We start from the raw sequence: 24,581 nt of genomic DNA on the forward strand, positions 1-24,581 counted from the left end.
GCTCGTGTATTTGTACGTGTTGTCGAGAAAACGCCCTCGCGTCGCATTCGACCGAGGCGCGTAGTAGCCATTGTTTACCCAGGTCTGGCGTGATGTCAGCGGGACCGAAAGAAGATAGACTCACAGATACGCGAAGCAGTCGGTCAATCACGCTCGAAGAGTATGAAAAAGAGAAGTTCGAAAAGGCAGTTGGCAAGGATCGGAGCTATCCGAGTCTGCGATCGGGGAAACCCAACGTATCGCGGTCCAGAGATCTGCTGAGGCACCCCTGTTCGAGACCAAGATGGCTGGCCCTCGACAGCACTTCGACATGGATAAATATGCACCCCGCATGCACTTCACTCACATCTGCTCACTTGGGACGATGATCGGTTGCGTCTGAAAGGTCTCAATTGCATCTTCGCTCTATCTCCCAGCGAATCCCTGCTTCAATTTCCGCGGGACCTAACCCGACTCCCGACGCTAATCTTTGGCATATATTCCTCCGTGACCGCTGATGAGAATGACGGTGAACCTGAGCAATATCGTCAGCGTCAATGACCTCAAATTCTGGAAGACAGTACTTACCGATTTCGTTCTACAAAGCAAACGCACGACCGGAGAACGAGACGCGCCGAGCGTCCGCAGAACAGAGGCATTGCTCGCGCACAAGGCCCGGCGTGTCATCGTAGTTATGGCGAATCGCGTTGCCCATGGTCGATGTGACAGGCAAGACATCTCATCCTCGAACGGGGGAGCTCAAGGAGCGTCGCGCTCCGCGGCGGCCTGGGCCTCAGCAGCAGTCCACTCCGGCCACATCTCCGCGTAATGCTGGAGCTTCAGGTGACGGCGACACTCGTCGTTCGCTGTAAAGCGTTGGTAGCAATAAATACAAGTTCGTACCTTGCCCTGGGCCCCAGGTCGACGGAGTTTGGGGCCCAGGCGCCGAGCCTTCTCAAAGGCGTCGGCCGAGCTCTTGTTCTTGTTGTGGAGGGCCAGACTGCCTATGGCCATCGCCTTGGTGGCCTCCCATTGCTTGTCGGCGAGTTCGTCTTGCAGGCGGGCTTGCTCCATGATGTCCAGCTTGCGATTCTCGTTGGCGCCGGAGGCGGCCTCCTCCATCTTCTCGAGGTGTGTCTTGATCATCTTATGTGCGTTCTCTATGGCCGCGCGGAGGATCTCGATCTGCTCTTGAGAGCTCCGGACAATCTTGTCACTCTCCCTGGCGGCAGCCAGAAACTTGTTGTCGGAATGATCATCGACGTCCATTGGGTCGCTGGCCTGGTGATCGGGACAGGTCAGACTGGGAGAGGTGAATGAACGAAGGAAAGTGGATATCTTACGGGCATGTTGGACATTATGGATTCCGCTGATCTAGTTGATGTTGTGTAGAGATGGATCCTTCTGGTGAGTGAAAATCCTTCGACGAATGCCAGGCGACGGTTGACTGAAGCAAAAGCTACAAGGACAAGAGAGAGGTGGGAGAATAAAGGTGAATGCAGACGACCGCACCGAGCCTTGAGGAGGGAGGGAGGCTGTCCGGTCAACGTCCAATGAGAAGGGGGGATCTCTTGAGCTTGCTGGGGAGAGCACCAGACCGACCGACCTCCTGACCGCCCACCCACGTTGCTTAGGGCTTGCCGACTGCCCACGCGACTTTGTTTACTTCTTCCCTCTCACCTTCGTGCTCAGCCAGGGAGAAAAAGGAGAAGGCTTTCTGTCGACCACAAACCCAGCAGAACTTAGAAAAGAATCACCACATTCTCTCCCAGCGCAGTGGCATACCACACACCGATTCAGGATGGATCCTTACGGCCCCCATTCCAGCATCGTCCTCAGAGATGGCGTCTTTCATCTCTCTGTCGACCAGGAGCCCTTCCTAATCTTGGGAGGCGAGCTGGCTGCTTCTTCCACCAGTTCCGCCGCTTACATCTCCCGTCTTTGGGAGAAGCTCCGTGACACCGGCGCCAACACGGTCTTCGCGCCCATCTCGTGGGGAGTCATTGAACCCGTCGAGGCATCCTACGATTTCTCAGCTCTCGATGCTCTCATCGCCCAGTCAAGCGCCAATGGACTGCGTGTAGTGATCCAATGGTTTGGATCGCTGAAGGGAGACCCGACGGACAGTAAGTTGTTACCCTTTCATCTCGTCCTCTCCGCCATTGTTCGAATGTTGGAAGTGGATTGCCCCTTTCGTCTGCTGTTCTCCATTGCCCACGCCTGGTAATTTCATCTCCCTGTGCTGTGTGTACTTCTTTGGATGAGGACCGCGCAATTCGCTCGAGCTCTCAAAGCACTGAGAAGCGCCTCTGACTTGGAGCACGATTAACATTACTGTTAGATTTGTCCGACCATGCCCCCTCTTGGATCAAGCTTGATACCAGCCGCTTCCCGCGCACCAAGATCCGCGACGAGGTGGTTGATGACGACGGCGAGATCATCGGTCAGAACACACGCACCATCGACGCTGTTTCCATCTTCAACCCGGAGCTCGCCCGCGTCGAGCAGCGAGCGGTCGTCGCTTTGGCGAACCACGTTCGAAAGATTGACCTCAAGAACACCATCATTATGGTTCAACTTGCCGGCTGTGTTGGCCTTACCAGGGACACCCGGGACTGCAGTCCCCGCGCAACCGCTGCCTTCGACGCAGACGTCCCCCGGGATATGGTCGCCCATTACCGAGCATTGGGCTCGGCAATGGCTGCAAATGAGAGAGTATCGTGGGACCAACTCGGTATGGATGTCGAGGCTGGAGAGGGTTTCTTCACTAGTTACCACTTCGCTCGCTACATCGACAGCCTGGCGATCGTTGTCAAGAAGGCTCTGAGTGTTCCTGTTTTTACCACCATGCCGGTCAAGCGCATCCTCCATGGCGCCCCCCAGACCACCGGAACCGTAGCCATTTGGAAGACGTTCGCCTCGCACATCGATTTCTGGGCCCCCAGCGCCAATGACGCTCCTTACCACGACGTTTGTCAGACTGCCGCAGATAACAAGCACCCCCTGCTGGTCGTTGACCATCCCCGAAGCCAGGGCCGAGCAGAAGATATGTGGACTGCTTTCGGCAGCTACGGCGCCATTGGTGTCGTTATCAAGGACCTGGAGAAGATCGCTTCCGCGCCGTCTCAAGTTCCGAAGTCCTTCAAGCTGATCCGCGACATCTCGCCCATCCTTCTCAACGCTCGGTCTGCCCACCGCAAGACCATCGGCTTCAACCTGAGCCCCGCCAACATCTCCGGCCTCGCCGCAAAGGCGTCCGTCACCACTGCCCTTTACAGCCTCCAGATCACCATCGAGCGTCTAGGAGATGGATATCACGGCGGCGGCTGTGGCTTGCTGATCGAGCAGCCCGGATCCAAGATCCTTCTCATCGGCTACGGCTTTCAGGCCAAGGCGAAGTCTGTCTCTCCTCGCGAGGTACTCACCCGAGTCCTCGAGTTCATTAAGCAAGAAGTTGAGGCCAATGGTGCCCTTCGCTCGCTTCGTCACTTCTGTGGTGAGGAGACGAACAGCGGCCGCGCTGCGCGTATGCCTCCCATCGAGCCGATGATCGCGCAGGTCCAGTTTTACACCCTCGTGGAGTGAATTTGGTGCCAGAAGACAACCAATGGCGTGTTGTTCAGCGGCGGAAAGCTTTGGGTCGCAGGGACAGTCAGGAGTCGTAATGTTGACGAAAGAGACACGCTTCATGAAGTTGACTTACCGGCGTAACAGCTTCAGATCGTCGTTGGGAGCTGTTGACTCATCAAAGAGACATGTCACATACAGGGTTCTTGGGTCACAAAAGCACGCTAGATCGTTCTCCCTTATAATCCTGTAGAGGTAAATTTCAGAAATCAGCCGCTATGATATTTTCCCCGGTGGTCCAAAACCTACTGAGTGCCAACTCGATAAACTTTGCTACTAACACAACCCAAAGCCATATGGAAGTTGCATATCAGGCTCCGGGACTATGTCGTCCAACATACGTGTGAAATATTCCAGTGCTCCTTCGTAGTCTTTATCCTCGCTTGTGAAGCTTTCATAACTGTCTGAGTCCCAAACGACACCAATCTCCTCCGCCGCTAGACGCTCTTCTGCACTTAGTCTTTTCTCTTTTTCCTGTCTCTCCAGATGCTCCAGCTCAGAGATCATACGAGGATACCAAATATCCCGAACGAACTGTACCAACCTGGAGTTCCCGCCGCACTTAGCTTCGAACTCGACACAGAGATTTTCGAAAAGCAGTAAACGGTGTTTCTCTTGCGCCCATCTTTCCGCAACTTCTTCTGTATCTGGGGTTCTGAGAAAAAGGTGGATGTTGCAACAGCTGTGTTGCAGAGATAAAGCGTCGAAAGTGATGCGCCTAAGGATCGCCTGATATATCCAAGTATACGAAGGACCTTGCCGTTCACTCTGCGTAACCAGCCTGAGTAGTGGCTTACACATCAGTAGCAAATCAGACTGCCAAGGTATGCCTACGCGCGAATGACTGTACTTGTATTCATCAAAGTATTTCATCAGAGGATTGCATCCTGACGGCGAACACGGACATGAGCAGCTGTCGACGGAAAATTGGGACAGGGCGATTTCCGAAAGGTTTTTGGGTAAAGTGAAGATTGTGCCATCGATGAATGTGGTGACTTTTCCAAGAAGCCTCATAAGATAATGAGCTCCCGTGTTCCTTAGATCAGAGCGTTGCTGCAAATATTTAGGCAGCAAAGTCGCAGGAATGAGCAGATTCAGATCTAATCCGCGATGTACTAGCCAGGAAATATAATCAATGTGAGTTTGGACAACCTGCTGGTGAAGTTCGCTCGAGTTTAAAATCGCTCGCAAAGCATGGTAGAGTCCGTCCATGGAATCAATCCCAATATCCTGGAAGCCGAGTCCCCAGGCAAGTTTGGCGGTGGGTTGGTCTGAAATGTAGGCGTATATTGTTCTTGGGGAATCCGAAGGCTCTGCGTCCTCATGTCCATTGAATACCTTCAGGTCCGAGGGAATATAGCTGTGTTGATCCTCCAAGAGCTTCTGGACTCGTGGAGCGTTCCGGTCTAGAACACAGTTTGCAGGTGAAATCAAGTCTCTTCTTTGTTCCTTTGGAAGCCGTTTTGTTGCTAAGTCTTGTAGTCTTGTCCTTCTTTCTTTGAGATGGCGAAGTAAAATTTCCCGCGCGGCGAACGATAGGTTCGGTCTTTGGTTACATTTGTTCGCATGTTCCAACCCGAATCCTATCTGAAGGGTGCGTTGGAAAAGCCCGCTACCGGCATTTAGCAAAGCTTCCAACATTATACATCCCTCGCAGTCTGACATTCGTTGGGCGTGACAAGGTTTGTGAAACTGTGTAAGTGTCAAATAGTCTATTGGATAATGCTTGCAAGAGTCCATCGTGTTGAGTAGCTTTTCGTTGCTGCAGGATAGAACAAGCTTGAGAATTGACGAATTTCCGGCTAAAACGGCAATATGAACTGGCGTCTGTCCGCAGTAGTTCGTCTCGAATATCGATAGCGGGCTCGTGTTCAGAAAATGGCTGACGGAAGTCAGATCTTCACGCATAATACCAATCATGAGTGGGCCGAAACGAAACACTAGCCTTGCGTCAGCAACATACTCACATGACTCGTTTTAACTCAATAAACGAATCATACTCTTTGCAAACTGTGGAAAGTTTTGAAACGATTTGAATATTTCCAGTGTCATTGGAAGAGGGCTGTAACCGTCTGAATACTCTTGTTCCGGTTCGAAGGACTTTGTCAACGTATCCATCAGCTTGTGCGCTGCGTCATGCTTCCAAGCCCACTTAGAATTGACAATGGTTGTGTAAATGGGCCTGACAGGTGTCAGTCAAGTTAAACACATTACTTTCGTTATGCGAACAATAATATCTCGGTGGTCAGGTTGGGGTGTGATAGATTCAAGGCTTACTCGTCACGTCCTTTTTCTGTTGGGTCGTTGACTGACAGTCCGAAAGCTAGTAGAGACCGTACAAACAATGCGATGGTCATGCCGCCTAGGTCCTGATACTAGATGAAAGCACGTCAACAAAACTAAAAGCTTTTTCTTTCATGAGAAATTGGTTTGCTTCGTACCCAGGTTTTCCCCACAATCCTGCCCAATATTGTGATGCCATTTTGATCAACATCTGTCGGAGAAGCGGCTTTCTGTGTATAGCACCAAAAAGTCCGCTTCCAGCACGATTCCAGGATAGTTTGGCGTTCTCTGGCAGTAAGTGCCCCAGATCTGATTGCCATGACTGCAGTGTCAGCAATTCTGAACGCCGGAGATAGCCTCGGGTCCACGGTGGCAGCCCATGAAACATCCTGTCCCCAGCTCAGGCCTCCGGTCTCTGTGCTTAGGAATAAGGAAACTCGAATCGCTTTGCGCAAAAGCATTTGCACACCAGGGATGTTGACTCTGAGACCTCTCCTTATCTTTTGTTCCAAAGGCTTCAGTTGAGAATAATGACACTCAGGCGCATGGTGCTTGATTTTTGAAATCTCGGTTTCGAAGACAAATGGGCCCAAACATCGTTCATGGCGCCGAATATTTCGGCGCCTCATGCAGGGGCAAGGATGATATTCCATACTCGCATCCCGTGTGTTTAAGACATTATGGGCATTCAAATGGCTTGATCTTGATGATAGGGTTATTCCATCACTCAGGAAACCATCACACAGGATTCGGAGGTCTGCGGGTCGCGCAATTAACTGACCGAATTGTCGTTGGGCTTTCTTGCGCACCGCTGAGCTCGCAACTAGTTGCTCTAGAAGCTCTTCGAATCTTCCCATACGGCTGTCTACTTGCTGCCGGATTATTTGGGTGTTTTCCTCAACTCTGATTGATATCTGAGTTGATTGCGCCAAAGCTTCGGTTTGTTGAACCATCGAGAGAGATGTCGCCGCCGCTTGCGCATGTATTTCCGGTATAAGATGACTGGACTCACGAATGTCTTCAACAGCATTCGATATCTCCGATAATTGCTTGCTACTCTTTTCCGTTGACAGTTTGATAGCTGTAGTGTCGGATTGTAAGTCGATCACGGCGCTCTGCATCGTGAGGGAAATGTTTCTGGGGCAAGTAAGGTATTTCAGCGTCATATCAAGGGCGAGGTCGGATGTGGCTCCCGTATTTGTGTTGAATGCTTACATTCCCAAGGCGTGCAACGCCGTCTGGAGGACATCATTCGTAGACGCCAGTCTTTTCTCGAGGTCGACAATACTGTCCTTATGAAAAGGATATATCAACTGCCTCCCCCTTTTCCTGGCCTTTGCAGAGAGTGTATCTGAGGGAGATTCCGAGCCTCGTAGACGCGTCAACAAGTCCTCCAATTGTTTCAGCTCATCTTTGACAGAGGCGATGCACTCGTCAACTGCGTCCTCCGATGACGCTCGGGCGGTATTTGTCGATGCTGTCGCCCCCTTCATGGCATTCAAGCACTTTCTCAGTATCTCTGCGTTCTGCCTTGCCGCTCTCAAATCTTCCTCTCTGCCTTTGACGGCCTTGATGTACTTGGAGATCTCGCCGTAAATTTGCAAGCCCAGGGACACCAGCCCGGCGGCGGTGCCGGCGATGCCCAATGGGTCAGCCATGGCAAGATCGGTTTCGTCGTCAGCTTGAATTCGATCAATTGCTGATGTAGGGAAATGGTGAAGAGGGGAAGTTGAAGGGAAAAGTTCACATACAGAATCAGGCTGGCGCGAAGGGCCTCAACCCCTCTGCGTGTATCCACGTGTCGGGTAGAGTCTGCGCCACAGTTGGGCAGATTGCGACGTAAACCGGAGCATCTGATCGGCGATATGCTGATGAGCTGGTATGCCTACCAATCAGTTGTTTCCTGCAAGATCACAGCCAATGGAGTTGGGTCGTTGGCCCCCAACTGCTGACGATGTGCATATGGTGGATATCAGCTCCTTTGGGACGCCTTGGACCCTGGGCCGCCAATCGCTAAAAAAGACTTCAATGTGGTTACTGCTAATGCCGTTGATAGATGTTTGTAGTCGCCGAAGATGGAAATCCCAATCGCAATTGTTCCAGGGTCTCCATCGCATTTTCTTTTGCAAAGAGACGTCATCCCGAATGGATCAATACAACAACACAACATGCAAAGGCGTGCCCTTTGTTTGGCCGAAAACCTGCGGACTTGTTTTCACGATCTGTTTACTATGTCAGGAAACACCCACCAAAGAACATCATGAGTGGCAACTGACCCAGAAGCAGAACAGATCGGGGATTGTGTCTCTTTGGGGCTCTCGGATCGACGCCTCAGCCTTATTTCGCATCAATCCGGCAGTCTTCCGAATGCGAAGGGGTAAAGTGCGGGAGCCGCTGTGCTCTTGGCACGTCTTCCCCGCGAAAACGCAATGTCGTACTAGGCGATTTGAGAAGACGGACGAACACCCGCCGAACAACACCATGCAACCGGATGACATTACTCCACCTCCAATGACACAATTCATCTTGGCCTAGAAGAGCATGAGCTATATCATGCTTTCAATCGTCTTGACAATTTTCCAAGAATCCATCATGGCGACGAGTCCTCTCAACCTCCAACCTCTGCCACTATGCACCTAACACCTCTCCTCCTCCTGGCCTCCAGCCTCCTCGCAACAGCCGCACATCTCCCACTCCGCCGCGCCGACACCTTCCAGAACCCAGTCCTCTACGAAGACTACCCCGACAACGATATCTCCGTCGGCCCAGATGGCGCCTTCTACTTCTCCGCCTCAAACTTCCACTACTCCCCGGGCGCCCCCATTCTCCGCTCCCTCGACCTCGTCAACTGGGAGCCCGTCGGCCACTCCATCCCCCGCCTCACCTTCGGCGACGGCTATGACCTTCCCCCCGGCGGTCCCCGCGCCTATCGCGGCGGCACCTGGGCGTCCACGCTGCGCTACCGTGAGAGCAATGGGTTGTGGTACTGGATCGGGTGCACCAACTTCTGGGTGACCTGGGTCTTCACCGCCTCGGATGTCAAGGGGCCGTGGAGTAATCGCGGGGTGTATGGATGGGATGGACTATGCATGTACGACAACGGCCTTCTCATTGACGACGATGACACGATGTACGTCGTCTACGGCAACGGACAGGTCAAGGTATCCCAACTCAGCGCAGACGCCTTAAGCGTCGTCAAAACCCAACAAGTCCTGCAAGCCTCAGATGTCAACACCGAAACCGTCGAGGGGAACAGGATGTACAAAATCAACGGGACGTACTACATCCTCAACGACCAGCCGGGCTCCACCACCTACATCTGGAAGTCAAGCAGCCCCTGGGGGCCCTACGAGTCCAAGATCCTCGTGCAAAACGTCGCCCCGCCGCTGGCGGGCGGCAACTCCCCGCACCAGGGCAGCCTCGTCAAGACCAAGGACGGGCAGTGGTACTACATGTCCTTCACGTGGGCGTACCCCGCCGGCCGCATGCCGGTGCTGGCGCCGATTACCTGGGGCGCGGACGGCTTTCCCGAGCTGGTGAAGGGGGCGAACGGCGGCTGGGGCGCGAAGTATCCGATGCCGCTGCCGGAAAAGGTGTTGTATAACTGGACGAGGACGTATGCCTTCGAGAGCGAGCTGGGTCCGACGTGGGAGTGGAATCACAACCCGGACGTTGCGTCGTATGAAGTTAACAACGGGGTGACTCTGAAGACGGCCAGTGTGACGGAGGATCTGTACTCTGCAAGGAACACACTCACGCACCGCATCCACGGTGAATTCCCCAAGGGCACCGTCGCAATCGACTTCAGCAACATGGCCGACGGCGACCGCTTCGGGCTGGCTGCGTTCCGCGATCAGAGCGCGTACATCGGCATCCACCGCGTCGGGGACACGTACACCCTGAAAGCGGTGCAAGGTCTGATCATCGACGAGTGGTCCGGCAATCCGGTCTCGAACGGCACGGAGGTGGCGTCTGCGCCGGTGCCGAGCGGCGCGAGAAAGGTCTGGTTCCGCGCGGAGCTGGATGCGCGGCCGACGGGAACGAGGGACGCGAACTTCTTTTTCAGCTTTGATGGGGTGAGCTTCACGAAGTTGGGGGAGACGTATGAGTTGTACAGCGGCTGGGCGTTCTTTATTGCGTACAGGTTTGGCATCTTCAACTTTGCGACAAAGGCGCTGGGAGGTTCGGTGAAGGTTGAGTCGTTTACTGCGGCTTGAGATTTGTCCTTGACGTGTACATGCAATCTCGTCTTGACTTGTTCATGTCTTACGTATCTAAACAAGAACCAGTGAGACGCAATGTATATATCTCTCTGTATGATCAACATCATGGTTCTCCAACCACCAGGCTCCCACGCTCCTTCATCCCCTCCAAAAACCTCACGATCCCATCAACCGCAAGCCTCGCAACCGTATCTCCCCCCTCCAACCTCGCATCAAACGAGCACACCACCAAACTCGTTGGCTCCGTCCGCTTCGGTATGACCTCCATACACTCCACCAAGTCCCTCTCATCCAGTCCCCCAGGCGACGGCCACTCATTCACCCGTCCCAGCGACTCATCCAACACATCCAGATCAAGATGCACATGCGTCCTCGCAAACGCCTTCCGCTCCAACATCCCGTCCAGTTCCCTCCCAAACGCAACCTTCTTCCGAGCATCGCCCCAGATGACATCAACACCCGCCACCGTCACTGCTTTTCTTTGGGATTCACTCACATCCCGCAACCCGCAGTACGCAACCCTATCCAAACTCACAGGAACATGTCCCGGCACAGAGGCCATCAGCGCAGCCCAGCTGCGCCCGCACATCATCGACGCGGCCATCGCGTCGAGGTACCCATTGACATTCGTATCCGGCGTATCCAAGTCATCATGCGCGTCGATCCATAGCACATTCAGATCCGGCACAGAAGAGTGCAACCCGGCTGCCACGGCGGCGCTGGCGTTGCAGTTCCCTGAGAGGACGAGCGGGAACGAGCGGCGCGAGGCAGCTGCGGCGACGGCAGTGGCGATGCGGCGCAGGACTTCGAAGGTGCGCCCGATCTCGCCCTCGAAGGCGTCCACGGGGCCGATGTTGGTGAAGGAGATGGGGGAGAGGGCCTCGAGCTTGCAGGCGAGGTTGTGGGAGAGGATGCGCAGGGGCCCGGAGCCGACGCGGTGGTCGTAGAGGCCGGTGTGGTAGGGGGCTACGATGATTGTGATGGAGGTGTAGGACATGGTGCCGGCTGGGTGAGGTGAATGGCCTTGGTGCTTGAGGACATGATGGAGTTGATGTTGATCTCAACCAGATTTAAGTCAATGGATTTGAGTCTATGGAGTCTCGATATCAGGATAATGGTGACCCGACGTTGCGGTGCGGCTCCACTCCATTAGCAACCAACTCTTTCCACGGAGTCTTGATTTCCGGGCAGTGAGCGTGGATGTATGCTGGTTCCACTCGAGCGGTATGACTCGAGGCGGAATATATTTTCCAACTACAAATCACCCTCCTCAACCTATGTGCGCCCAAGCGGATCTCTCCGTTTAGATGCTTGAGTTGTGGGTTCGAGCCGGCGTACGGCCGACCAATGGGATATTACAAATCGAACGACGAACGGAAACACTTGCCATCTTCGTAGATGCCTTCGCGTCTGTTTTGCTTCATTTGGACGAGTCTGCCTTACTCATCCTAGGCAAAGGAACGATATCACGGGGTTTGGCTTGATATCACGGGATTTGAGCATGTCTAAGAAGCAACTCTGCCCACCGACCTACCAAATGTTGCATACGATCTCAAGATGCCAGCGCGAGCATCACATGCCGTCAATCACCCCTCGCAGAATGAACTCGTCATAAACAAGCAAACGCCAGAGGACACCAAACACCTCCAAAGAAGAATGGCAACGATACCGATACCTCACAGACAGGGCAGAATTTCTGTCCCTGTCACTGCGGCCGTCAAGGCTGTCAGAAAAGTATAACACCGTTGAGGGAAACCAAGTCGTGGGTTACATATCAGACGCGGAGAGCAAGACGCCCACACCGCGCTCCACACATTGTGCTGTCTTCAAAGGGGGCATCTGAGATCAACCTCTTTAGAACATGTTACCAAAAATACCGCGATGGCCGGAAGCGTATCGGCAATTCGTCCGTCGGTGAAGGGAAAGTCAAAGCAGACGGCATACCACCGACGGACGGATTGGGCATTTCATAAACCCATGTTTCTGCATACTTACCCCGCGATATCGTCGCGCAGTATGCAGTATGCACATCAAAACCGGGGAACCATCTCGCCCGCGTGGACAGCTCCAGGTGCCGGATCCGGGGAGACGTAGCAGCCCGACATAGCTGCATTCTCGACCGTTTCTTCTTTAACAGGTAGCAAACACCCGAACCCATTTTGACACAAAACAAAGAAATTCTACCGTTCAGCCGATGTTCTCCAGGAACCGAGGCGGGCAAACGACGGGCGCGTGCGCATCCGAGAGCGCTGCAGGCTGCAGCTTTGAATTCAGCCAACGGGTTCTTTTTGCCCATGTGGGCTATTTACGGCAGGAAGTCAAACGGGGGTGCTGGCGAAACGCCCGCATGAAACTCTGTGTATGTGGTGACAGCTGGCATTTTCTTTAAACGCCTTTCTTGCAGCTCGTTGCATTTGGGGTTAATTGCGCATCAAGAGCCAAGTTGAGCTTGGAGGGCTTGCAGTATGGGGCTATTTCCATCATAACCTCCCAAGCTCATACATATCACAAAGGCGGGGCATAGCAGAGATATTTTCTCATGTTTACGAACATCACGCAAGCGGGGAACTATGCCGCGGGACGGCGACCTCACACAACGAGGGGACGGCGGCGACGTCAGCTCCGAGCCGATATGCGTGCAGTACAAGTTCTCGCGGACGGTGCCCACGGGCCTGGGCCTCGCGACGCAGATCCGGCTGCTGAGCATCTGCGACACGCTCCTCGCGACGGTCCACGGCGACCGGGACGTGTTGATATGGAGCCTCGAGCGCAACGTGCCGCCGACGGTGGTGGAGTTCGACGTGGTGCAGATGGACCGCATCACCGGGATCGCGTTCTCGCCGACGAGCAGCAGGGTGATTGCGCTGTCGTTCCGGACGGGCGCGCGGCATGAGGTGTGGAGCCTGGACTGGGCGAGCCAGACGGCGGAGGCGGTGTTCGAGGCCGGGGCGGACGCGCACGAGGTGCAGTTCTCGCCGGACGGGCGGCTGCTGACGTGGATCGCGGGCGGGTGCATCGACGTGTGGGAGACGCTGATCAACACGCACGTAGTGACGCTGCGCGAGGGCAGGAAGAAGACGGGCGGACTGCCGGTGTGCAAGTTTGCGTTCACGCCGGACTCGAGCCGGATCGCGACGCTGGACCGCGCGGGGCGGATGACGACGTGGGATGTCGCGACGTGGGCGGACGTCAAGGAGTCGCGGGCGAAGACGGCATCGTGGGAGTCGGTCGGGCGGGAGGCGATGCAGCTCGTGGCGGACGGGAGGAGGGTGATGGCGGCGTGTCGGCAGACGGACGGGACGAACCCCTGGACGTGGCGGTTGACGACGTGGTGGCCGGAGAACGGGAGCCGCGCGGAGCTGGAGATGAACGGGTGCGCGTTCGCGTGTGTGCCGCGCAACGGGCGGTTCGTGGCGACGGTGCAGGCGGACGGCGGGCGGTTGAGGATGCGCGATGTCGGCAACGGGGTTTGTCTCGACCAGTCGACGCAGGGAATCGCAAAGACGGGCAAGACGCCGCTTGTCGTGGCCGCGGCGATTGCGGTCGGCGATCGAGTGATGGCGACGCAGATTGCGAACGGGCGGACGACGTTGTGGCAGCTGACGGCGGCGGCAGACGAATGATTAGAGCATAGACAGCCCTAACAGCGGGCGATTTGGTGTTTATCGTGAGTCGTGCCCTATGCAAGTAGGGTGAAGAAGATAAGAAGCCGCGATAATGATAATGACGATACCGGTGATCTCATAGCAAGTGCCCCTCGCTAGTGCGTGAGCATTCATAGACGCCTTTTACTAAAGCAAATTCCAGCAATTGGAAGGGTGGCCGAGTTGGTTATGGCGCCAGGTTAAGGTCGGCTTAACATCTGTTTCCTGGTGGGGCAACCCGCGCGAGTTCGAGTCTCGTCCCTTTCATCTTTTGCCTCTGGCGCATCGTGTCTTGTCACCACGTCGTGTCGCATTTTTTGCAATCTGTGATGCCACCCAGTCGGGTGATGTTCGCCGATGCGTTCTTTTCCTATAGATCGGGACTGTTCGCAGTGAAGGGACCGAGAGTGGACCATCGTGGAGGCCTTTCCAACGGTTCAAAGTGGAGCCTCTCGGATACGAAGGACCTGTGAGAAGTTTGCACTGGTGGGGCCGTGGCCGACAAAACCCCGCTGGCCAACCAGGACCGTCTGTTTAGGTGCACAGACGGCTGCGCGTCCCGACTCATTCCCGGATGTGGGTCCGGACCTCACCTGAAGGTCCTTGAAAGGCCCCTCATTCCCGTCGCCGTAGGGGTCCACTCACCACCTCAGGTCACCCACCTCGCTGAAGGCAACCGCTACGGCCTCATTTTACAGTGGTCAATCGCTGCTGTCGCGGCCCCCTGATTGGCTGCCTGCCGACCGTTAGCCTGAGAGGCGCCCCACCTAGATGCTACACTCGCTGAAATTGTTGGAACGCGCCGTCATTTAAAAAACTGCAGCGCTGCAGCCTTAGCCTTTGGGGCGATGGGCCCTCCCTTTTACAGGGGGTCTCGAGCAGTCCAGCGGCTGCATAATAGCGCATTAGCAGGTGCAAGGTGCTGGGCCGAGGTGCAGAAATGTGCGGTATTTCGCGCATTCCGGGTCCTGGCACAGGCGGCTTGGGCCTGGAAACCCGCTGAAAACCAGAACAGGAGACCATCTGCCAGCTGGCGGCGACGTGGAGGAGGAGAGACTTGGAAGTGACTTGCTTGGATGATGGATCATGTGTTGTTGGACGTTGACCGAACCCGCGCATCCTTGGCCTTGGATTGTCAGCAGCGGCGGTAAAGAAGCGGACTTGCTCTGCTCCGCAAATGTATTGTGTCCATGTCGTCTTTCTGTTTCGTAATCCGGCGTTGGCCTGCTGCAGCATTGGAAAAAGGGTGCGCGTACGGCGCCCTCTTGTCCGAGCCAAATTGCACGTCCAAGGAAGGGAACCCGACCGTTGCTGGCCAGCTCTCCTAAGTCCTAGCTTAACCTTGACTGCCGATCCGATTCGATCGGCGTTGGGTCTCCTGGCTGAGGGCGAGGCCACTGTTCCAACTTCCGACATCCTCGACAGGACCAGCGGCGATGTGCATGGCCGAATCCACACGTGATCGGTAAAGCGGTGTCCTCTCCGAAAGCCAAAAGTCAATCGAGTGCCGTGAGGTGAGGGACAACTGACTGTGATTGCGCTGTTGCTGCTTGAGTAGACGTCCGCCCAAGAGGCACGAGATTGTGACGGCCGACCTCTCTCCACTCCTCCTCGGCGGCAGCCAATGCTGCGGTACGTCTTTTGGCTGACCCGGGGCTGTCTGACGACTCACTCCCCTCACGAACGCGAGATTATCTTATCATGGACGATAGATATCTGCTGCTTCGAACCGCGGCCGGGCTGCAAGTGTCGGAAAGGGGAAATACCCCCTAGCCTTGGAGATAAGCCCGAGTCTGGGGTTCGGGTTCTGCACCCCCACGCGAGGCCCATTTCCGGCTCACCGAGTTGACAAGCGCGGTGCCATCCCCAGCAAACCGAACCGGACCATCAGGTTTCTGTTCCGCGGTCGCCTAGCTAGCTCGTTTCTGAATCCCATTGACGCCGGGGATGCTCCTATCTTTGTCGTGTTGACAGCATGTCTTCTGATAGTTGATAATTGACATTTAGCGACATGTCACGTCGGTGGCACGGCGTTGGTCTCCGTGTGCCGTCAGGATACCAGACAAACAGGCGAACGTAAGGTATCTGGGGTTTGGCGAAGTCCCTTGCTTGACCGGGCGGGACAACGCGTGACCGGCGTATTGTTGGGCCTGCCGACCGACGACCAGCTGACGGCCTGTAGCATGTTTCCGGGGAAGTGCGCGGTCAGTATCATCGATATATCGATATGTCGGTATGTCGGTATTGATGCCGTGTTCTTCATCGACGGTCGATAGCAACCATTTACTGATAACCAACCCTCGGTAATCGTTTCCCCTGACTGTTCCTTGCAGCTGTTGATATCTCGAGATGCCGAATTCTGTCCGCCTTGCCGCCCTGCATCCAGATGCCGTTCGTTCCTAGCTCATCGTCCGAAACGCCTTGCAGATATCGATCCTGGTCCCAATAGTAGCACGGCTGGTGTATTTCGTCTTGGAGGTGGCGTATCTCGATCAACCGACAGCGATGTCGTGCAGGGCCGGCTGGTTCGACATTGCGGGCGTGTGTCTCGTTCTCGGTTCCATGCATCTTGTGGTTGGAGTCCATGTAGTATGCGGAGGCGCCAGCATCGATGTTTCCGTTTCCCCAGGAAATTGTCGATCTCGAAATATCCACGCAAAAGACAGAGTGCGGGGAGAGTTGGAGAAGAAAGCCGGGAAGACACTGCTGCTTAAGTAGCCTCGCATTCGATGCAGCAAGGGCGTCATTGTCGAAGGACAGAAGACAGCCAGCCTCGGAAAATGAGGCTTGCGGAGAATGCGAAGGTGCGAAAGTGCGAAGGCGGAAGGAGTGATGGCGAAGCCTGCCTGCCCCCTTTGGCCAGTAAAGAGTCGTCGTTTGCCAGAGAAGGAAGGAAGGCAGCGGCATGCGAGGCGCTTGCCCAAACTAATTGGCTGCTGCTGCATTTCAGATTAGATCGAGGAAAGAGCGACCCTGTTGATTGCTCCTGCCTCGCAGCTCCTGCCTCACGGGTTTCTCCAATGACCATGACCATGACCTTGCACCGCCCTTGCCCTTGCCTCTTTTCCCTTTCACCGCTCCAAGAGAGAGAAACAGATAGCACGAGAGCCACTCGCCCTGCTTCTTCTCTTCTGCATCTCCATCGCCACGTTGCATCCCGACCTCTCGTCCACAGCTGTCCCGTTCTTGGCGCCTCAACTTAACTCGAGGAACCGCAGCGGGGTGCATGCTCTTCTGCCCCTTGTACCTTGCTTCCTCTGCCGGTCGAGAGACGCTGCACTGCACTTCGCTGCATCGCACCGGAGAATTTACACGCAGATCACTTCCACCTTGCAGTCGTACGGCCATGTCGACGATCATGTCGACTGTCGTCAGGCTACAGACGCGGCTCAATCCATGGCTAGCCTCATCTCGACCGAGCACGCTAAGGCGTTTGACGTGGCGGAAGCGAAGGGAAGGGCCGCATCCTTGGACGCTGGCTGCGGGCGTCGACATGCATTCAGCAGCACGAACAGCGGTTGGATAGGTTGGATTGAGCCTTATTGCCTGTTACCTTAACCTACCGATTACCCGGCTCTTTAAACTTTCACCTGTCAACCCGACCCTCGCAAGTTGTAACAAACAATGCCAGCCCGTGGCGTTCTAGACCTCGTTCAACATTGTTCCCAAAATCAACAACACCTCGACTCCATCGCCAGCCTGTTCTCGGTCAGCTCGGTGAACACAGGCCCGTCTCCACTCGACCCCGGGCTTTCAGCTCGACGCCACACCCGCTTTCCATCACGATATCAACTGCTCAACCGTTTCCTCGTCATTCCATCGAACAACACCAAGGCCGATACACCAATGCAAGGCTATCACCGCTTGCCTCCCACCATCTCAGCCTTTCCCCAGATTCGATACGTAGATACGTATCGTGAAGTCCGCCCCTCCTGTTCAGCCTGCCACAGGGTCTCAGGGTCTCAGGGTGCAATGGCGCCATCGGTGAGGCTCCCCGACGACCCAGGTGGGCGGGACAGTGACAGTGTGCTTGTCCTGTGCCTGTCGCGTGCGCTGCGATCGGGTGCCGTCCCCCGGCCTCTTCCTCCACCAAAGAGCCGGGTTTGGCGCAGCCGCTGCTCGACGGTGTGCGGCGTCCGGCGACGGTTTTTGACTGCCATCTCGTCTCGTTTTCCCTTCCAGGTATCGACTCTTCTGCCCGCCTGCCAACGGCCAACATGACTGGCCAGCAAGGCAGCCACCGACGTTTGTCACCGACAAGTATCTCTTCCGCCTTAAGCCGCCGAAAAGATACTCTTACGTACGACTCGACGCGGCACTACGCCTCCTGCGGCAGGTGGGCGGCCCATCACTGAGTATCCTCTCTGACATCAGCGTCTATGAAGAACCACTCAGAACCACCTCCGAACGGGAGCTTGCAGGCCTCACGATCCTAGCGGGCTTGGTCGTGTCAGGGTGGTGTGCGCCGCTCCCCTGCTCGTGCAGAAATACAGCCCTGGAACACCCTTGGACATCCTCGTTCAAGCTGGGGAGCAAACGGGGGAGCCCTGGCGGCATGTCTCCATCCTGCTCCAGTCTCCTCCATCCTCCTCCATTTCTCTCCATTCCCTCTCCATTCAAGCGCGCCCCGTTTCTCTCTTCTTCAAACGCTCACTCGCCGGCGCTGCGACCGCCAACCGTGTCGTCCTCCAGACGCTCTCCACCGCCGTCAACTTCAAAACGGCAAGCCGGAAGATTGAGAGGCTCCACGACTCGTGTTTGACGAACCAACGGCTGCATGGCGTGGAGTGCCTGCTGCGTTAGTCGGGCAACCTGGACCACTATCTACGTCATAACGGGGGCAGGCCGCATTGTGCGCATTGAGTGTGGTCGAGGATGAGGACAGATGGAGAAATTGGAGCCCTTTTTTTGCGGTCTCAGATGTCGACGATTTTTTTTCGAGGTTTTTTTTCGAGACCAGTGTCCGCCTCCCGCTCCCTGCCAAGCCTGTGTCTTCCCCTCAACAAACGTGGAGCGCAAGGCGCAAGTCCGTGGAGCTCTGGAGCCTCGTCCAACGCCTCGCGGCTTCACGGCTCGGGGTCGTCCATCTCGGCGCCGGCGGAAGAGGGGACGTTATGGGGAGACGTTTTGAGGGGAAAGAGACCGCGCGACGACTGAGAAGGCGCAAAGGATTGCCAATTGAGTCCTGTGACTTGTCCAACCGTCGGAAGTACAGACAAACGCCCCCCAAAACTCAACCCACCAGGGCGGGCCATTTACATGCAAGAGAAGCCACGAAGAATACACGAAGAATCCCATGAGGCGCTGCCGTTCCCTCCTCCTTGCCTGATGTTCTTGGGTACATTGATTAGCGGCACAAAAAAGCCTGACAGTTGTCAAAGAGGCGCGGAATGGCGGACGGAGTACTCTCCGTGGTCATTGGCCACTGGCGCGGAATCTGGACGAGGAACGCCAAAGTCTCAGTGTCATGGATGGTGAAGACTCTTCCGCGTCTGTTCCCCCGGCCTGATCCAAGTCGTGCGACACACCCGCGCGAACCAAGTTCCGAACGGCTTGCAGTCCAATCGGCTATCCGTCAGCTGCACGACAAGGCCAGGCAGGCGGATGCAAGGCCGCGCAGCACACCGTCCAGCGCAGGCCAGAGATAGAGGCAAGTAACACCGACATGCCGTGTTTCTGTCGACAGATGGGCTCAATATGCTTTACGCCTGCCGTCGATAGCGCGGGACAAATTACCGCAACCAGGCTCACAGCCGACACCGTCTGGACGTACACGCGCTCCTACAGGCCCGGTCGATTAGGCCTGCTCTTGGCGCCACACCAGATACGGCTGTTCAATTGCGATGCTGCTTCATGTTTCGATACCGAGAGGCCACATGCCTGCCTGCCATTCTCCGGCTAGTCGTTCTTTTCTCGGCGCTGAAGCCCTGTCTCGTTCAGCTCGCCCAGAATGTGTGTGCGGATGGGCGCGAGTCCACCGGAATAATGATACATGCACAGTAACTGCACTCAACGTCGGAAGTCGTCCTGCTGCTGGGCTCACAATTGCTGTGCCGCTTGACGTTGCGCGTAAGCGAGCAAGAGCCACTCCCACTCTGTCGTTCAATCCCACTCGCTGGCTGCTCGGCAAGTCTTGAGTGTGTGGGCAGCAAGATTGCTGTGGCACCAGTCGAATCCACCGGGAACCCCGAGTCAGACGAGAGCCCGAGATAAACAGAATGAAGTTGAGGGAACCTACACTAAAAATTCCCGTCGAAACACAAGCACCGCACGAAAGTAGCGACCGACAAAAAGAAGAGCCGACAGGCAACGCAGCCTGGCCACGGCGGCCACACAGGGACTCGCAGGGGACGACTGGAGAGATAGCGACAAGGCAGGACAGGCGCTGGAGACGACCTGGACAGACTACAGACGACAGGGGTAAGGCCCGCGGACGAGGGGGGCAAAGAGCATGGGCATGGGCAGGGGGGGTCTACATACGGACGTGTGTACAGACTCGAATGTACACTTTGAGGGGGTCCCGCAACGCCGCGGCCACATCCAATGAGATGGACGTCATTTTTTGGTCCCGGCGAACGCGACACAGACAGCCAACTGATAGCCCAGTTAGGAGAGGGACTTGGGACTGCACGGCACTCCAGTCGACTCGAATGGAGCTTGGAGGTGTGCAGTGTGCCTCAACTCAATCGAGTCCTTCCCTGCCGGGCCTCTCAGCCTGTCTGCGTGTCTCTGTCTTGTCTCTTCGACAGACCCTTGCCTGTTTTTTGCCTCTTTTCTTTTCCTCCATCCTTTTAAACTCTTCATCCTCCCGTTCCCTCGGTCTTGGAACACCTCAAGCCAAACCACCATCTGGTCGATCACTTCCCCCCAAATTAAGATTCATCCCTTCTCTGGCTTTTGGGTCCTACCACCACCTGCCGCATGTCTTTTTGAATCACAGGCACATCTTCCTTTAACTTTCCTCTCTCTCTCTCTCCCTTCCTCCTACCGGCCCCTGAGCCCTCCTGGCTTGCCATTCGATAATTGTCAAGTCAACTCCAGGGCTCTTCGACCAATCGATCAACATGTCGCAGTTTGTCTCCCAGGACCCTGGTGCTCGTGAGCACGATCTTGGCTTTGCCAAGGGCGATGTCAAGGACGGCTTCACTGCCCGTCCCTCCCGCTCCGACGATGGCGCTGCCGACAACATGCTCGAGTCTCTGGGCTACAAGCCCGAGCTCGAGCGCAACCGCTCGACTCTCCAGGTCGCCTTCATGTCCTTCGTTCTTGCCTCCATTCCCTACGGTTTGGCTACCACGATGCTTTACCCCCTTGCTGGCGGTGGTCCCGTCAACATCATTTGGGGTTGGCTCGGCGTGTCTCTGATCATCATCTGTGTCGCTGCGTCGCTCGGTGAAATCACCAGTGTTTACCCTACTGCCGGAGGTACTTACCGACTCTCTGTCTTGTGCTTGCTCCGTTCCACCCGCGTGGCGCCCGGCCGAGTCCCCAATATTTTTTGCGTGGCTTGCCGGCGCGCCCGTTCCCGTCCCGGTCTCCACGTTTGCTGACCACTCTCTCTGCAGGTGTCTACTACCAGGCTTTCATGCTCGCTTCTCCCAGATGGCGCCGCGCAGCCTCTTGGGTCTGCGGCTGGCTCTACGTCGTTGGAAATATTACCATCACTCTCGCTGTGAACTTCGGAACTGCGCTCTTCTTCGTCGCGTGCATCAACGTTTTTGAGTCGGAGCCCGGTGTCGGTGTCCTTGCCGGCGAGCCGTACCAGGTTTTCCTCATTTTCCTGGGCCTGACTCTGCTTTGCAACGCCGTCTCTTCGCTCGGCAACCGCTGGCTGCCTCTTCTTGATGTAAGAAAATTTTTGCTCGCGTCTCCTGTGATTTGTGAATGGTGTACTAAACGTTGTGAAAAATTCTAGACCGCTGCCATTTTCTGGACCTTTGCCGGTGTCTTCGCCATTATCATCTCCGTCCTCGTCATTGCCAAGAACGGCCGCCATGATGCCAAATACGTCTTCACCCACTTCGAGGCCAACTCTGGCTGGCCCGAGGGCTGGTCTTTCATGGTCGGGCTTCTACACGCCGGATACGCCACCTCGTCCACCGGCATGGTTATTTCGTGAGTTGCGCCTCTAAAATTGCAATGCGCCGTCTCGCCGCTAACCATCTTGAAGCATGTGCGAAGAGGTCAAGAACCCCTCGAAGCAGGTTCCCAAGGCTCTCGTCTTTACCGTCTGCCTCAACACTCTCGCCGGCCTCCTCTTCCTGATCCCCCTCGTCTTCGTCCTCCCCGACATCACCATGCTCATCAACCTCGCTTCCGGCCAGCCCGTCCCCACCATCATCAAGGAGGCCATCGGCAACTCTGGCGGTGCTTTCGGACTCCTGTTCCCCCTCATGGTTCTTGCCGTCCTCTGCGGTATCGGCTGCACCACGGCTGCTTCCCGCTGCACCTGGGCCTTTGCTCGTGATGGTGCCATTCCCGGCTCCCGCTGGTGGAAGGAGGTCAACCACAAGCTCGACGTTCCCCTGAACGCCATGATGCTCTCCATGGCTGTCCAGATCATCCTTGGTGTCATCTACTTCGGTTCCAGCGCCGCCTTCAACGCCTTCTCTGGTGTAGGTGTCATCTGCTTGACCGCCTCCTACGCCGTCCCCATTGCCATCAGCCTGTTCGGCGGCCGCACCCACTTGGTCGGCGCCGACTTCAACCTTGGCGCTTTCGGTGCCTTTGCTAACGTTGTTGCTCTTGGTGAGTTTTGGTCACAATATCTGCTGTCGAACGTGTCACTGACAAACTTTCAGCCTGGTCTCTCCTCGCCATGCCTCTGTTCTGCATGCCCACCTTCGTCCCCGTCACTCCCACCACCATCAACTACGCCCCCGCCGTCTTCGTTGCCGCCTGCCTCATTTCCGGTATCTGGTACTTCGCCTGGGGCCGCAAGAACTACGCTGGTCCCCCGTCCGAGGAGGTCCAGCACTAAGAGCCTCGCAACCACCTTATCCATATATCAGAAAATTCGTTCATGACGATTTTGGAGCTGGACCCTCAAATGGCCGAAATGTCTTTGAGAGCCCGATCCAAAGTCGACTGGGCATATATAAAACAAAAACCTCTGGAGCAGGTCAATTGGACTGCGGGACAAAGTTACACACGACTTTCATGGACAAACAGCAACAAGAGTACCATGCGAAGTCTAATGATGACAAAGAATTGTTTACGCAGGGAGGCGCTCGCGGGCTTGGGCGCATTGTGCTATGGTTTTCACAAAAAAAGACGATATCAAAAAGCAAGAGAGGAGGGCAGTTCTGTATATAAAATGATACCCCAGTGCTTAATTCACTTCATGAAGTAACGCTTGATCTAGTTTACCTCGTGATGTTCCCGTTGTGACTTCCTACTGCTAGATGAGCGTAAATATCGAATTTTGATATTACCTGCTAAATGTTTGCCTTATCAGCTGAAGCTATTCCCAGACCCGTTCAAACTCACGACAATTCCGAGTTTTATCCGCTACATACGTCAAGAAGCATGACACTTTTCATCCCATCACATCGGAGCAACATAACACACGATACAAGGAGTCATGAAGAAAGTAGCAAGGTCCATCCCCCATTCCACGGATGGAGACGCGCATCATCGCCAAGCCCTTCCATTCCGCATCCGCACAGCATGACCCCGTGGGGGATGGAAGGGGGGCCCAGGACGATGGCGTCTTGGCGGAATGGAGCGACTTTGGCTTCACACAGAAACTAAATTTGGATCAAAGCAAGAAGATGGTCGGTCTGCGTAGGGAGACATGAACAACGAGTGAAGAGATTTTTCGTTTGGGAAGGCCCCGCTTTTTGTCCGTGCCGTGGTGAAACGCGACGGCCGAGATGGACGGTGCGGTGCTCTCGGCCCCGGGGTGGGGCGGGAGGCGACGGAAGTTGTCCGCTTTTTTTCAACGGTAGAATCCTGGAAGGGCAGCGGGGCGGTTGATGGCATTGAGGGGGCCACACACACCAGACGACGGATTTGGTTCTTTAACAGCCCTGTTTTTGAAAGTTGTTAAGGGGAGGGGAGGTCCCTGCAGGAGAGGGATGTGTCCACGGGTGTGGTTCTGCTGGGAGATGGGGGCGGAAGTTGGGGATGGGCGATGACGTAGGGGGGTGGAGGATTGCTTTTCTAGAAGGAATCCGGATTTGGGGATGATGAGCTGCTCTTTCACAACTACACAATCCTTATCTCATTTAAACGGCCTGTCCCAGTCGAGCGAAATACCGCGCCCAACTTCTTATGGAGCTTCTTGGTCTTCCCCACCAGCGTCTCGAGCACCCATTCTCTTTGCCGACTGCACCTCGTTATCGAGCGATACTAACGCCCGCTTGAGGGGACTCTTGAGGTTGACGTCGATGTAACTTCATGTTTACGCTCTTGTCCCTGACGATCTCTGCGCGTTGCTAGGTTCGCGGGCTTGATCCACTCTCGCTGCGAGGTCCTTCTTCTCCTGCCATCCTCGGACTTCATGTCGGTTCAAGTTCAGCTCCTACTCGGCTATGAGGCGGGCGTTGATCGTCGTGTCCTGTGTATATAATGTGTGTCTGTGCCGCCGTGACGTCCTTGAGACGCGGTTCAGCCCTGGCTGCTTGTAACTTTGTCATAGAGTCGTGTCGATGTTGGAGTCATTACATCTGGCAGGCACTTTGCAACTCGTAATCGTAGATCACCAGTCATTTGCTTCTGTGAAAGACATTGAGTTAGGCAAAGTCGTCGCATAAACGGGCGGTAGGAATGGAAACGCTGCCGCTATCAACGTAGAACTTGTATCATAAGGGGTCGCCTTCAA

General features: G+C 55.5%; 8 protein-coding genes across 8 annotated transcripts; 4 read left to right on the forward strand and 4 right to left on the reverse strand.

The window, feature by feature from the left end:
• Nucleotides 1–738: 738 nt before the first annotated feature.
• On the reverse strand, nt 739–1,337 carry GCG54_00005315 (uncharacterized protein; the record flags this gene model as incomplete). The annotated part of the gene is made up of 2 exons (XM_045405340.1): nt 739–1,260; nt 1,323–1,337. 2 exons carry the CDS (start codon nt 1,335–1,337, stop codon nt 739–741), a joined length of 537 nt encoding a protein of 178 aa, XP_045268931.1.
• Nucleotides 1,338–1,780: 443 nt separating this feature from the next.
• Nucleotides 1,781–3,564, forward strand: GCG54_00005316 (uncharacterized protein; the record flags this gene model as incomplete). Its single annotated transcript, XM_045405341.1, has 2 exons — nt 1,781–2,105; nt 2,321–3,564. The coding sequence occupies 2 exons, from the start codon at nt 1,781–1,783 to the stop codon at nt 3,562–3,564; spliced, it is 1,569 nt and encodes a 522-aa protein (XP_045268932.1).
• Nucleotides 3,565–3,882: 318 nt separating this feature from the next.
• Nucleotides 3,883–5,526, reverse strand: GCG54_00005317 (uncharacterized protein; the record flags this gene model as incomplete). The annotated part of the gene is made up of 1 exon (XM_045405342.1): nt 3,883–5,526. One exon carries the CDS (start codon nt 5,524–5,526, stop codon nt 3,883–3,885), a length of 1,644 nt encoding a protein of 547 aa, XP_045268933.1.
• A 1,574-nt stretch (nt 5,527–7,100) lies between these two features.
• GCG54_00005318 (uncharacterized protein) lies at nt 7,101–7,547 on the reverse strand (the record flags this gene model as incomplete). Its single annotated transcript, XM_045405343.1, has 1 exon — nt 7,101–7,547. One exon carries the CDS (start codon nt 7,545–7,547, stop codon nt 7,101–7,103), a length of 447 nt encoding a protein of 148 aa, XP_045268934.1.
• A 972-nt stretch (nt 7,548–8,519) lies between these two features.
• Nucleotides 8,520–10,106, forward strand: GCG54_00005319 (uncharacterized protein; the record flags this gene model as incomplete). The annotated part of the gene is made up of 1 exon (XM_045405344.1): nt 8,520–10,106. One exon carries the CDS (start codon nt 8,520–8,522, stop codon nt 10,104–10,106), a length of 1,587 nt encoding a protein of 528 aa, XP_045268935.1.
• A 109-nt stretch (nt 10,107–10,215) lies between these two features.
• Nucleotides 10,216–11,109, reverse strand: GCG54_00005320 (Arginase-2; the record flags this gene model as incomplete). The annotated part of the gene is made up of 1 exon (XM_045405345.1): nt 10,216–11,109. One exon carries the CDS (start codon nt 11,107–11,109, stop codon nt 10,216–10,218), a length of 894 nt encoding a protein of 297 aa, XP_045268936.1.
• Nucleotides 11,110–12,682: 1,573 nt separating this feature from the next.
• GCG54_00005321 (uncharacterized protein) lies at nt 12,683–13,735 on the forward strand (the record flags this gene model as incomplete). Its single annotated transcript, XM_045405346.1, has 1 exon — nt 12,683–13,735. One exon carries the CDS (start codon nt 12,683–12,685, stop codon nt 13,733–13,735), a length of 1,053 nt encoding a protein of 350 aa, XP_045268937.1.
• Nucleotides 13,736–20,820: 7,085 nt separating this feature from the next.
• On the forward strand, nt 20,821–22,736 carry GCG54_00005322 (putative amino-acid permease C15C4.04c; the record flags this gene model as incomplete). Its single annotated transcript, XM_045405347.1, has 5 exons — nt 20,821–21,181; nt 21,322–21,602; nt 21,672–21,871; nt 21,927–22,504; nt 22,558–22,736. The coding sequence occupies 5 exons, from the start codon at nt 20,821–20,823 to the stop codon at nt 22,734–22,736; spliced, it is 1,599 nt and encodes a 532-aa protein (XP_045268938.1).
• Nucleotides 22,737–24,581: the final 1,845 nt, after the last annotated feature.

The sequence above is a fragment of the Colletotrichum gloeosporioides genome, assembly GCF_011800055.1.
Source record: "Colletotrichum gloeosporioides strain Lc1 chromosome Unknown consensus_15, whole genome shotgun sequence".
Classification (NCBI taxonomy): Eukaryota; Fungi; Ascomycota; class Sordariomycetes; order Glomerellales; family Glomerellaceae; genus Colletotrichum; species Colletotrichum gloeosporioides.